The sequence below is a fragment of the Chamaea fasciata genome, unplaced genomic scaffold (assembly GCF_029207755.1).
Source record: "Chamaea fasciata isolate MVZ Bird 193981 ecotype frontalis unplaced genomic scaffold, bChaFas1.0.hap1 SCAF_1, whole genome shotgun sequence".
Lineage (NCBI taxonomy): Eukaryota > Metazoa > Chordata > Aves > Passeriformes > Sylviidae > Chamaea > Chamaea fasciata.
In genome coordinates, this window is record NW_027094086.1 from 150,945,134 (window position 1) to 150,957,586 (window position 12,453).

The 12,453-nt window shown below is 43.4% G+C and overlaps 1 protein-coding gene across 2 annotated transcripts in view; it reads right to left on the reverse strand.

Annotated features, from left to right (window-relative positions):
• The window catches only part of OBSCN (obscurin, cytoskeletal calmodulin and titin-interacting RhoGEF), a 182,848-nt gene that overhangs the window by 64,623 nt on the left and 105,772 nt on the right, over window positions 1-12,453 (reverse strand). Inside the window, exons 65-71 of one of the 2 annotated variants that reach the window (XM_066201928.1) lie at window positions 9,975-10,247; window positions 8,503-8,775; window positions 5,974-6,249; window positions 4,221-4,493; window positions 1,867-3,222; window positions 1,042-1,320; window positions 590-668 (exon numbers count right to left, since the gene is read on the reverse strand). In XM_066201928.1, the coding sequence (XP_066058025.1) occupies window positions 590-668; window positions 1,042-1,320; window positions 1,867-3,222; window positions 4,221-4,493; window positions 5,974-6,249; window positions 8,503-8,775; window positions 9,975-10,247 (2,809 nt within the window). The remainder of the gene's footprint in view (window positions 1-589; window positions 669-1,041; window positions 1,321-1,866; window positions 3,223-4,220; window positions 4,494-5,973; window positions 6,250-8,502; window positions 8,776-9,974; window positions 10,248-12,453) is intronic. The other variant, XM_066201918.1, reaches the window with a different exon arrangement.

Sequence of the window (12,453 nt, forward strand, 5' to 3'; positions counted from 1 at the left end):
TGAGAAATTTGTAGATGTTGCAGTTACTGGGCTGGGCTGGATGCTCCTTTATGGCATTAACCTGGCCCTGCTTGACACAGCAAACCCAGCCCTGACATAAATACACAGATTGATTATTGGAACTCTGGAAACTTGGATTTGGGGATTTTAGTATATAGCAATACATGTGAGATAAGATGGAGGATTTTGGGCATCGTCTAAGTCCTTCTTCACCTTCTTCTTCCTTCATTTGCGTGGTTTTCTGTAATTGGGTGGAAAAGCTCTGCATTGCAGGGCTTGGGTGATCATTATTGGGTCAGAAATATAAATAATGTAGGTGTCACCTCGTTATTGGGTAATTAGTGCTTAAATAGCCTTGGAAAGAGTTAGAGGTACTCCATTTTACCTCATTTCTCGAACTTGCTAGAGAAACTAGAGCTCACAACTCATGAGTCTGTAAATAGTTAAGAAATAATAAACATCCAAGTCTGAACTCGAAACCTACGTTTCCTGTGTATTAATCCTGACCTTGGTAAGGAAAAAAAGAAGCCAGAACCTTCACTACTGATCTCGCCGAGTCAAAGGTTAGAGCCAGAGTTCCATATTTTACCTTGAAATATATTCCTTGGCACTGTAGTAAGATGATGTCTCTGTTGCATCTGCTGCTGTCTCATAGTCTGTGCTGGTCACTGTCAAATGTAAAAAGATAGGTCTTGAATAATCTGAGCTTTGGAAATATTTTACTTGCTTGAGTAGTTCTTACTGATTTTAGTTCCCTTGCTAATTTGAGTGACTGGCAGGTAGATTTTATATTGTACTGCAGCAGGATCCCACACATCCCTGGATCATGGAAAACACCTCTGTTCACCCCAAAAGCTTTGCTCTGAACCTTGCCTTGGAGCTGGCAAAACCCAGCCAAACCCAAGAGGTTTACAAGTGGAAATTTTGTGGCTGAAAGTTTTTCTTTAAAATGTAAATGGTGCTTTCCTTGGGGGAAAAAAAATAAAATTGACCAGGTCTCAGCAGAATCCTTGGTTTTTCCAGGGTGGTTTTGAGACTTACAGTCCACACGAAGCTCAGCCTTGGTTGAAGCCACCCCCATGTTGTTCTCAGCGAGGCAGCGGTAGACGCCCATGTCCGTGGGGACCACAGCGGTGATGATCAGCTGGTGACAGCCCTCCTGGTCCTCGTTGATCATGTAGTGATCATTTTCCTCAATGGCTTTGCCATCCTTGAACCAGCGAACCGTGGGCAGGGGTTTGCCAATGACGATACAGTCAAAGCTCACTGGGTACCCGTCCTGGACCTCTTGGTTCTGGAGCTCAGTCATGAACATGGGGGCTGAAGTTGGGGAGAAGAAAGAAAAGTTTGATTTTATCTAAAGGTGTATTTTAGGCCACTTCTGCCCAGACTTCTGGTTTCTAGTTTTTTAATTGCAGAGTAATATCTTTTCTCTAGAAAAGAGTCAAGAAACTTCCTAGCACTACAAAGATATTCTATCAGCCCAGCAACACCACAGCTGCCAACTGTATATTGTCCCTGCTCCTCTCCTTGCCAAAATGATTTGTCTCCTTCAGAACCATTCTAAACCCTACATAATTCATTTAAGTACAATAATCATATATTTATGGTCATGTTGTAGTAGGTGACATTCCTAGCATGAAAAGGGGCTTCATAGATAAGTCAATACATTGCAAACCCCCCAGCAATGCGCCTTCTCTCCCTCAAAATAAAAAGTCATTATTTTTCCTAAAAGTGCAAAGCTTTCATAAAAATATCTGCACCAAATCAAAAGAAAAAAAAAAAGTTGCCTGGAACTGAAAAAATGATATTGTGACCTGTTCCCACTGTCTTTTTCAAGGAATGAACAAGGTTTGCTTCCCCTACCTGTGTCAGAAGTCAGCAAAGGTGGTGGAGGTCTCGCTACTGGAAGTGCAAACTTCCCAAAGGTGGGAGGTGATGCCTTCCCAATGCGCAATTCGATTTTTTTCGGGCCTTGTTCCAAGATGTTGATCTCCACGGGAATTCCCAGAGCACCAAACATCTCCCTGAACCGAGTGACAGCTGTTTTGGCCTCAGACATGATTTCAAACTTGATGTAGATGTACTGGTCATCCTCACGGTACGTCTGGTGGTCGATCACCTCTACGTCCCCTTCATCTGCACTGACAAAGAGCTCTTCCTCCACATCAGAGATCTCCGTGGAGATCTTGGCCCTGAAGAGCCTGTGGAGTCTCCTTCCTGCTTTTCGGAAAGCATCGTCCAGCTCGCTGCCAGACGAGCTCTCCGTCTCGCTGTCAGTGCTCTGCTTACCCCGCTTCTCCTTGGAAAGAGCTTGAGGTTCCTGAGTGCCAACCGCCACCTTCGCGCTGTGTGAGGCCTTGCCAAACTTATTGGACACCTCGCAGGTGTATTTCCCTGCATCCTTCCTGTCCAGGCCGGCAATAATCAAGGAGCAGGTGCCATCACTGTAGTTGTCTATGTGGTAGTAACGACCGTCCGAGAGCTCCTTCCCGTCCTTCAGCCACCGGACGTTCATGTCGGTTTTGCTGTGGGCCACACACTCCAGGTGCAGGGTGCTTCCAGGCTCTCCAGAGAAGTCTTTGAAGGTCTCAGTGAACACCGGGCACTCCTGCTGCTTGATCTCTTTTCTGACTTTGTAGCCTTTGAAAGCAGCTTGGATCTTCACAGCCGCCTTGTTCATGGAGGGATCATCTAAATCTGGCAGCTCTGGTTCAGCTGGTTGAGCAGCTGTGGTGGTCACAGTGGTCTCCACAGTGGATGTCTCCCACTGTTTCCATAATTTTCCTGTGGAGGTGGACTGAGCCTTGCTGGTAACGCTCATGGTCTTCTTCCCAGCTTTCTTGAGATAGTTTACTAGGGAAGGAGTCCCAGCTCTTGACTCATCATCAGAGCTTGTGAAAGAGAAATCTGCCTCTCCTGTCCTGGCCAGCTCGTCACACGTGGAGTACTCCTCCGAGTAGTAGTGAGACATCTCTGCTTCCTCCTTCCTCAGCTTCTGAAGCTTCTCATCCTCCTCAGGCACCTCGCTGATGGAATCCAAGGTGGGCTCCCGGCTCATACGACGTTTCTTGGCCAGGGCTTCCCACAGGAGGTGAAGATCTCCCTCCTGGGCAGCTTCAGGGGGCAGGCTGGGCTGGATGTGCCCATCCACCAGCTCTTCAGCCCGGCTGGCAGCGGGAGCTTCCCTGGCAATCTCCTTCAGCATCGACACTGTCGGAACTGCAGGGAATTCAACAGATGAGAGGTTAAATATCTTTGAGTTTTGAGAAAACACATGGAAATGTTCTACAGGAGAGTTTCAGTGGCATTTAACTAAGCATCATACTGAGAACAAAGTGAGAATTTACAGAATCACAGTGTGGGGAAGGTTGGAAGGGACCACCAGATATCATCTGATCCAACCTCCCTGCTCAAGCACAGTCCCCTAGATGACAATATTCAGTGTCCAGATGGATTTTGAATATCTCCAGAGGAGGAGACTTCACACCATCTCTGGGAAGTTGATATAACCAATTCTGGTCCTGGTGAACTCATTCTAGCTGACCACACTTTGAGGAGGAGGATGGACCACACCACCTTCAGAAGGTCTGTCCAACCTCAACAATCCTGTGGTTCTATGCATGTACTTAAAACATTGACAACTTTTTTTTTTTTTTTTTTAAATTCCTTGCACATTTGAACCCAATAAATAGATCTGCCCTTTTTAATGTTGCAGTTGATGAACTGGTCATTAAGACTGCCACCGGAGCCTGGAAAGCTATCCAGGCTCATCCTAACTCCCAGATGTTCAGGGCTTCCCTGTGTGTCCTGAATAGATCTCTAGTGGCTGTGCTGGGAGCTGGGACTCTCATCTCACATGGACCTGCTTGGCTGGATGTGCCTAAGTCTGAAGGTGTCTGGGACACATTTACATGCCTCTACATGTCATCCAGTCCCTTTTGAGATGCTCCAGGTGGTCTGGGACATCCACAGAATACCCTAAAGCATCTCAAAAGGGCACCAAAAATTCGTGTAGAGACAATAATGTCACACCTTAAATATCTGTCTCCAGAAACTCTAATCTGAGCAACTCAAACCTATTTGGGATACAGGAAAATAACAATTCCTTGTGGATTGTTATCATAGCTTGTAAAAGAAAATGAATTCCAGTCCAAACTGTGGAGATGTCCCTGGATGTCCATACCAGACCTAACACCCCAGCAATTCACACTTTGTACCTTCAAGACACAGGCTGGCAACAGATTTGACTTCTGGAGAAGCCATGCAGGTGTAGCTGTCCTGATCCTCAGGTTTAAATCCACGGATAATGAGTATCTGCTTCGCTCCATCAGAGAGGATCTCGTATCTCCCTCCAGCTTTTATTTGTTCTTTGCCCTTGAACCAAGTCACTTTCTCCTCAGTTTTACTTGATAACGTGCACTCCAGGCGAGCCACTCCCCCTTCCGAGACAGAACCTCCCACCAAAGGTTGGGTGACTGTAACTGGAGGCTCTGCAATTACAAAAAATAAACTGAATTAACGCAAAGAACAGATTATCATCTGGCTTTAAGACACTCCACTCCATAAAATATCCAAGCATCCCATCCATCCTTTACAGATTTTTTCGCTGTTGTAAACAACCAAAGAAAAAAACTTGAGAAGACTGGCAGCATCCAAAGTGTGCACTTCCAAAGATAATATCAAGACAACTTTCCAAGCTCTCCCAGTGCTTAAAACAGCTCAATCTAAACATATACATGCAGAAGTGGTTGCATTTTCCACATTCCTGTGTTTGTTTGCTGGTCTTCATTTACCCATCACCAGTATAAAAGAAGTTCTACATATTTCTAGATCTTAAGTATTCTGAAGTGAAGGAGTTGTGATGTGAGACAAAAAAGAAACAATAAATAGAATGAGAAGAGATTATTCAAAGTGGCATTCATCTCTGCCTTGAAATAAAAAAAAATAGATATACATATTTATGCTATCATAGGAAGAGTAAAAACTATCAAAAAGCATAAATAATTTAAAACCAAAAATTCTCTGCATCTTCTTTACTTTTTAAGGAGGTCCACCAACAGAATGCTGTTTATACAACCATGATAACTAAAAGAAAACCACATTAAATTCAGAGATGTTGACTGTGAAGTAAAAGACAGCGCTGGGTTCCCAAAAGCAGCACATCCTTCAAGGTTACCTTCCCCTCTGCACATTTCACCAGGGTGAGGGGATGGCTGCCCAAAATGCCTTGGGTTTGTTGTTGACAAAGTTAGCATGTGCAGAGTCATCAGGGTCCAGCACTGGCAGCAGTTATTGTTGCAAAAAAATGTCATTGTGTAAGCAAAAGTGTATTTTTTTTTATCATTATACTCATTTTCAAGAATTTACACGAGTGATACCAGAGAAAGAGTTGCAAGAAAAGAAGGACTGAGAGAGACACTCCCCATCCCACTGTAGCTTCCAAAGTTTCACCTTCAGACAGCAAAGGAACTGTGTCCTCCAGCTTTTCTTTGTGGGGATTCTTGAAAAAGACTCATTAAAAACATAAAAAAGGAGAAAGATGGGTGAAGAAGACAACACTGCCAGCCCACGGTCTTGGTTACCCCAAACACATTCCAGCATGCCCTTTTTCACTCATTCCATCCTAAGTCCACCAGAAAAGACACTCATGGTGCCCGGCCAACACGTGGATGCTGTGCAAGAAACCCATGGTGATGGGCCAGCACATGGATGATGCAGTGCAGGCTGCAAGATAGCTGGATGCAGTTTGGAGGAAACCAGTGCTGAGTGCTAAAAACAGAGCAGGTTTTGTTCACAGCAGCCCAGAACGACTCTTTAATCCCAAGCTCTTCCTCCTCTACTGTGTTGGCAGCCAAGCACTGAAAGATACTGCACTGGGAGATGCCTGGAGTGGGTGAAGCAGGCATGCCATGCAAAATGTAGGGTCTGCAGGAGCTTGCAGTCCTCCCTGGGGCCTGTGTCCGTCCTCACCTAGCCTCACCATCTGGGGAAAGTGCACCGCCTCGCTGGCCCCAGCTTTATTTATGGCCGACACTCGGAATCTGTAGGGTTCCCCCGGGGCCAGGCCATCCACCGTGAACTCCGTGGTTTGGATGAGGCCCTCGCTGCAGGACTGCCAGCCAACACCCGGGATTTTCCTCTCCACCTTGTAGCCCAGGATGTCACCTGGCGGCTTGTGCCAAGACAGAGTGACGGAGTGGCTGCTCTGTTTTAGAACTTGTGGCTCTTCAGGTGGCTCGGGGAGGGCTGGGGGCACAACAGAGGTCCTGTGATGCATGATGTGAGCAGTAACACATGTGGAGGCCCAGGGGCCTGCTACCAGCAGAGATACCCTTTTAGATTAGGGTGAAAAAAGTTTCCCTCCCATAGGCCTTTGCAGACACATGTTAATATTTCTTAGGTTTCCTTGTTTCATTGGTTTGTTAAGTTTATGTCACTCTGTTACCATATATGCACACCTGCCAGAATGTTCTTCCTTTCCTTGAATCCCACTGGGTTATTTTTGCCACAGTACCACACTCCTGTGATCCTATTAGTCCTCCTGGTTCCTGGCCGCCCCTCTGCACCACCTTTCCCTATTGGACCCTGACCTCAAGACCACCCCATCTGTCTGGTATATGACCCTGGATCCTTGGCACATTTTTGGCTCTTGTCCCTGGTCTACATTCGAGGCTGTACAATGCAGACAATAAACATGGTAAAATGAAAAATATTAAATTTGGCTGACAACAGAGAAAAGATTTTATGTTGTTCTTGTGGTGTCCAGAGTTCAAGAACTGACTGTTGACCATATTTGCCTTTAATTCTTTGGACTGGTATATCATGGCAGGTCATTTATGTCATAAATGTCTTGAACTCAAGTGTTCTCCTTGACGTAAAGCTGAGTGCAAAGTCATCATAAAGTCACAACCATGAGTACCTGTACACCACTGATTTATCCTTGTCCGCCCTGGTCTGTGCTGCCAGTGACAAACATTCATTTTCCAACTCTCATCTCACATAATTAGCATCTTGTATTGCCTTTGTCCCACCAAGCTCAAAATAAAGATAATCCTACATATTATCAAGGAATTTAATTGAAAATTTCAGGCACATTTGAGCCTTGATTGTGTTTATTTTAGGTCTGGTCTTAATCAAAATAAAGTTATTATGGGACTAAAGAATAACTCAAATATTTCAATAACAGTCACTCCACTTCTGTGTAATTGCAGTATATGTCACAGCATCAGGCAATGACCAGTAGATATGTGATGGGAATGATCTGGTGTCCTACTGTCCACGATCATAGAATGGTTTGGGCTGGGACCTCGAAGATCATCCAATCCCAATGCCTACACTCAGTACACTGGAAAATGTTCCTCACTTACAAAACATTTTGACCTTAAAGATGGAAATAATTCTTTCAGTCTTGAGTTCAAGATATTCATGATGTAAATGTCCTGCCATGATCTACCAGTCCAAAGAATTAAAGGCAAATGTGGCCAACAGCCAGTTCTTTAACTCTGGCCTCGACAAGAACAACATAAAATCTTTTCTCTGTTGTCAGCCAAATTTCATACAGAAAAGTCTGTCAACAGGAAAAGTATTGTATTTTTATTTTGAAGTTCATTAAATAGAAGTACACACAATTAGAAAAAGCTGATGTAAACCCCTCAAAATTTTTTTTATTTTTTTAATTGTGATGGAAATGACTGGAATATGTAACAGAGATCCCTAAAGTCTCAGAAATCATTAGACAGAGACTACCTGTAGTCATTTAAAGTATTGATGGTTCATCAGTGACTCTTTAACATCTCAGCTACAGCTAAAATATATTTAATTATCTCACAACCATCCCTGGGATGGTGCTGTGTCACCACTGCTGGGACCCACTTGTCCCACTGCGGGAAGGTACCAGATCCTTGGTGCTGAAATGGACACTGACATGTCATTATCCAACCTGCTCCATGAGGGAATTAGGGAATTATCACCTTCCCTACTTAACTATTAACTCTTGTGTCTCTGAAGCAGGAGGTGTGTGCTTCATGGGCATCCCCCACTTGAAGGTTTTGATATGCTACTCATTAATCTGGAAACCGGGTTGCCCTGCACCTGAGCTGATTAGCAGATCTCAAAGATTCCTCTGCTGTCCTGGATCATTTTTCCACATGGACTCTAGCTCAGCTCCCTCCTGTGTCCACGTTTGCCGAGAGTGAAGCTGAACTCTGAGAATACTGAATTTTTGTTAGAGTTTGCATTACATTGTACAAAAGACTGCAGCTAAAGAAAGTTGGGGAGCATCTCTACCATCACTAGCCTGATACATTTTTCTTCTGAGGTGGATTACTTCTGGTCGAAGAACAAGTTGCCAGTAGTGTGTTCTCAGCCTAAGAACACTATCTTGGGACATGTGAGGTGAAGTGGAAAGAATCAGCACAAAGACTGGGAAATTCAATGTTGTAGCTCAATACCAAAGTTTGAGATTTTGAGTGCCCCTGAACTGGAACAACACACACTTACCTATCACAGAAAGCTTGGCTGATGAAATGGCCTCCCTGGAAGCAAAGGTCACCTCTCCAGAATGATGCAGTTGGGCTTTTTTCAGAATAAGTTTGTATTTGTTTCCATCTGCTTGTACCTCCCAGTCCTCACCTGACTGGATCTCTATGTCATTACTGTACCAGGCCACTTCATTAACTGACACAGCTTCACTCAGGACACAGCTAAATGTTGCCTTTTCCCCCAGAGACACTTCCACATCCTTGAGGGGCTGCAAGAACTGCAGGCGCCACCCTGTAGGTTAAAATCAGTGATCAAGCCCTCAGTTACAGAAACAATCAAGAGATTTCATGAATATTTGTGTTGAAGCTCTGAACAGCCAGACTTGGGGACCAAAGAGATCATTAAAATGTTTGTGTATACTGCCAGAACAGAAGGTTTAGAATCACAGAATGGTTTGGTTTGGACTTTAAAGCTCAGATTGTTGCATGCCCTACCTTGGGCAGGGACACCTTTAACCAGACCAAGGCTTTGTTGCTCCAAGCCCCATCTAATCCGTAAGTGGGGACTGATCTCTGCTTTTGTACTCTTATTTTCTTGTACAGAAAGGGGTCCTGGTCCCCACTGGGGTCTCCAGGAATAGCATAAAGTAAAAGGATACAGAGATAATATTGTTGCTGATAAAACCCTCCTCTCTGAAGCCCTGAAGTGCCAATAAACACTACCAAGCTCATCAGAATCATGACAAATGAAAAAGTCATTTGCTGCTAACTCAGTGCCAACGGATGCTGCTTATAAACCATGTCACATCCTACAGAACAAGAAAATAAGGAAGTTGTAAAGCATCATCCATTTAGGGGTGAGAGAAATGGATTTTTTCAGATTTTTATTTTTCAGGGAAAACAAAAGGCTTTGGGATGATCTAATTTGTACCTTCCAGTATGTGAAGGGAGCCAACAAGAAAGATAGAGAGGGACTTTTTGCAAGAGCATGGAGTGACAGGACAAGGGGCAATGGATTCAGATGGACAGAGAATTGGTTTACATGAGATATTAGGAATAAATTCTTCCCTGTGAAGGTGGCGAGGCCCTGGCACAGGTTGCCCAGAGAAGCTGTGACTGCCCCTGGATCCCTGGAAATGTCCAAGGCCAGGTTGGATGGGGCTTGAAGCAATCTGGGACAGTGGAAGGTGTCCCTGCCCATGGCAGGAGGTGGCACTGGATGATCTTTAAGGTCCCCTCCAACCCAATCCATTCTGGGACTCTGTGGGTTAGAGGTGGGCTTGGCAGAGCTGGGTTAAAGGTTGGGCTTGATGATCTCAGAGATCATTCCCAACCTGAATGATTCTATGATTTATCGTGTGAGAAGAACATTTAGCTGAGAGACAAACAACAAATGCAATTTTCCTTGCTGCTTCTCATCATGTTTTCCTGGTTTCTTTCCCCTTTCCAACCAGACATTGAAGGTTTCCTCTGCCCAAGCACCTGAGTTACCTTTCACTGTGAGGAAAGCTGAGGTCACCGCGTCGCTGCACATGAAAGTCACCCTGCAGCTGTCCTGGGGAGTTAAATTCTTCAGCAGCAGGATGTGCCTGAGCCCATTTTCGAAGTAAACCATCTCAGTGTTTTCTGTGGTTTTGGCAGGTTCATCATCAATCAGCCAGTTGTAATTGTAGGTCTCAGGCTTGGAGAGGTAACACTCGAACAGGGCTTCCCCTCCTTCCACAGCCTCCACATTCTCCAAGCCCTGGACAATACTGTTCTTGGCTAGAAAAGAAGGACAATTAACATTATTAATTATTTGGCCATATATCTCTGAATATTTGCAAGCCTCGGAGCACGAGATGGTTCCCACTGCTGCAGAGCTGATGGAAAAATGTGGATGTGATAAACTGTGCTTGTAGGTTTAATTGTTGATTGCCACCACGCTTTAACAAAATATTATAATAAAAAGATTTAAAGACGGTTTAAAAGTAATGATAAACCTCTAGAACCTCCAGCATTTAATCTAGAACCTCTAGATTTCCTAAAAAAACCCTGACTGTTTGTTATAAAGAAAAAAAAGTGGTCATATTTGTATGAATCAGGTCAATATTCAATAGGAAGGCATAGCTCAGGAAGATAAAGTGTAACCAAATTCCGGTTGTCCTAAGACAGGAAACATTTCCCAAAGGTTTCCCAGACAGCGCAATTATCATCATGATTGGGGAGTTGTGAATCCACTGATAGCTTGTGATAAAATCTTATTACTTTTCTTGCAGAGTAAATGTAAGAGAATATTATGGCTGGCAAAGCTATAGTGACTATTATCCAAGATAATTCTGCCTCTAGGAAACACACAGAAAGCCAAAATCTCTTATCAAGACTACTTTGAATAGTAAATTTCTGAATTCTTATAAAAGCTTTGTGACATTTAGGTTTATTTTCCCATGCTGTGTGGTGAGTTATGGGGTCAGAAACGTGCACAAACCTCCACACTCCAGTCATGCATCAGTTCCACGTGGACAGAAACAATTAGCTCGATGCCAAATTAAATGTGGGCTGGTGCACGTGGGTTTAATTCATGTTGCTGCAGGGACAAACGACATGCACAAGGGTGGGGACACACGGTTATGTAAGTACAGTTTACACAAATGCCATAAAATGGTCAGCATGATTTGTGTTATAAACCGAGACTTCGAGACACCCCTGTTTAGATCTCTAGAGATCATCTGGAACTGTGCTCAGCAAAAAAAAAAAAGTAAAAAATTAGTAAAAATTTTTAAAATGTTAAAAATCTCTAAACTGAACATTTATTTAATGGCAAAAAACACAAACATGCCCAAAACCCACAAGTTACCAGATATTTATTAACTTATTACTAATTACAAGGTGCCCAGAGATGATGTGTGTGGACTCCCCATCCCTGGAAGTGTCCAAGGCCGGGTTGGACAGGGCTTGCAGCGACCTGGGGTAGTGGAAGGTGTCCCTGCCCGTGGCAGGGGGTTTGGAATTTCATAACCTTTAAGGTCTTTTCCAATCCAAACTATTCTGGGCTTCTATAACACTAAAAAAAAAAAAAAATATCTGAATTTTATAAGATTCATACTTATGGAGAACAATGAGGAGGTTGCAGATTTTTCTTGGAGAATGTATAATTTTTGTCAGAACAACCCAAATTGTTCATCTGTGTGCTTTGGAAGTGCTGGTTTCCCTAATTATGGAAAGCAGCCAATTGCTAAACCTACCTCCTCTGGGATGCTTTTAGATTATGTTCATTAAAATCTTTTTAAATCCCTACAATGGAAAGTGCTTATCAATGTAGAAAACATTATAATAAATAACACCTTGTTCTTCTGCACTAACAACCAACTCCAGTTAAGCAAGAAGGCAAAATAGCCACAAATATTCAGAAATCAGAACCCGCTGTTGCTGATCACACCAATTCACTTGATAACCAAACCCAGGAATTCCATATGCAGCAGAAAAAAATAAGAAATTTCCATGTAAAATCCTAACTTTTGTTATTTTTTTGTATATATTGTTCCTCAGGATCTCCACAAATGTGAGTGCTGAGTGAGGAGGTAATTCCTGAGAGATCACTATTTGAAATTACCGAGCTCCTTTACTCAGCAAAATAAAATGGAATTCCACGCTATCCATTAGTTACTGGTTTTATGTCATGCTGTAAAAAGTGCTCATTACAGCAAAAAAATATTCATATTATTCCTTTGGACCAACAATACAGCTGTGATTTTACAACAATTCAGCAGGAGACATCCCATCACACCGACATTCCAGCTCATTGCAGAAGAGGTGGGATGGCTAGAATGGTTTAATGAGTGAGTTTTAATTAGAAATAAGATAATGCTGCAGCTTCATATTCAATTCCCATCACCCCCCAACTACTTTTATCCTCATTTTCAGTACTGGAGTGAACACCAAGAGCAGGTATCTGATGCGACCCTTATTGCAAAGCCTTGGCATGATTTTT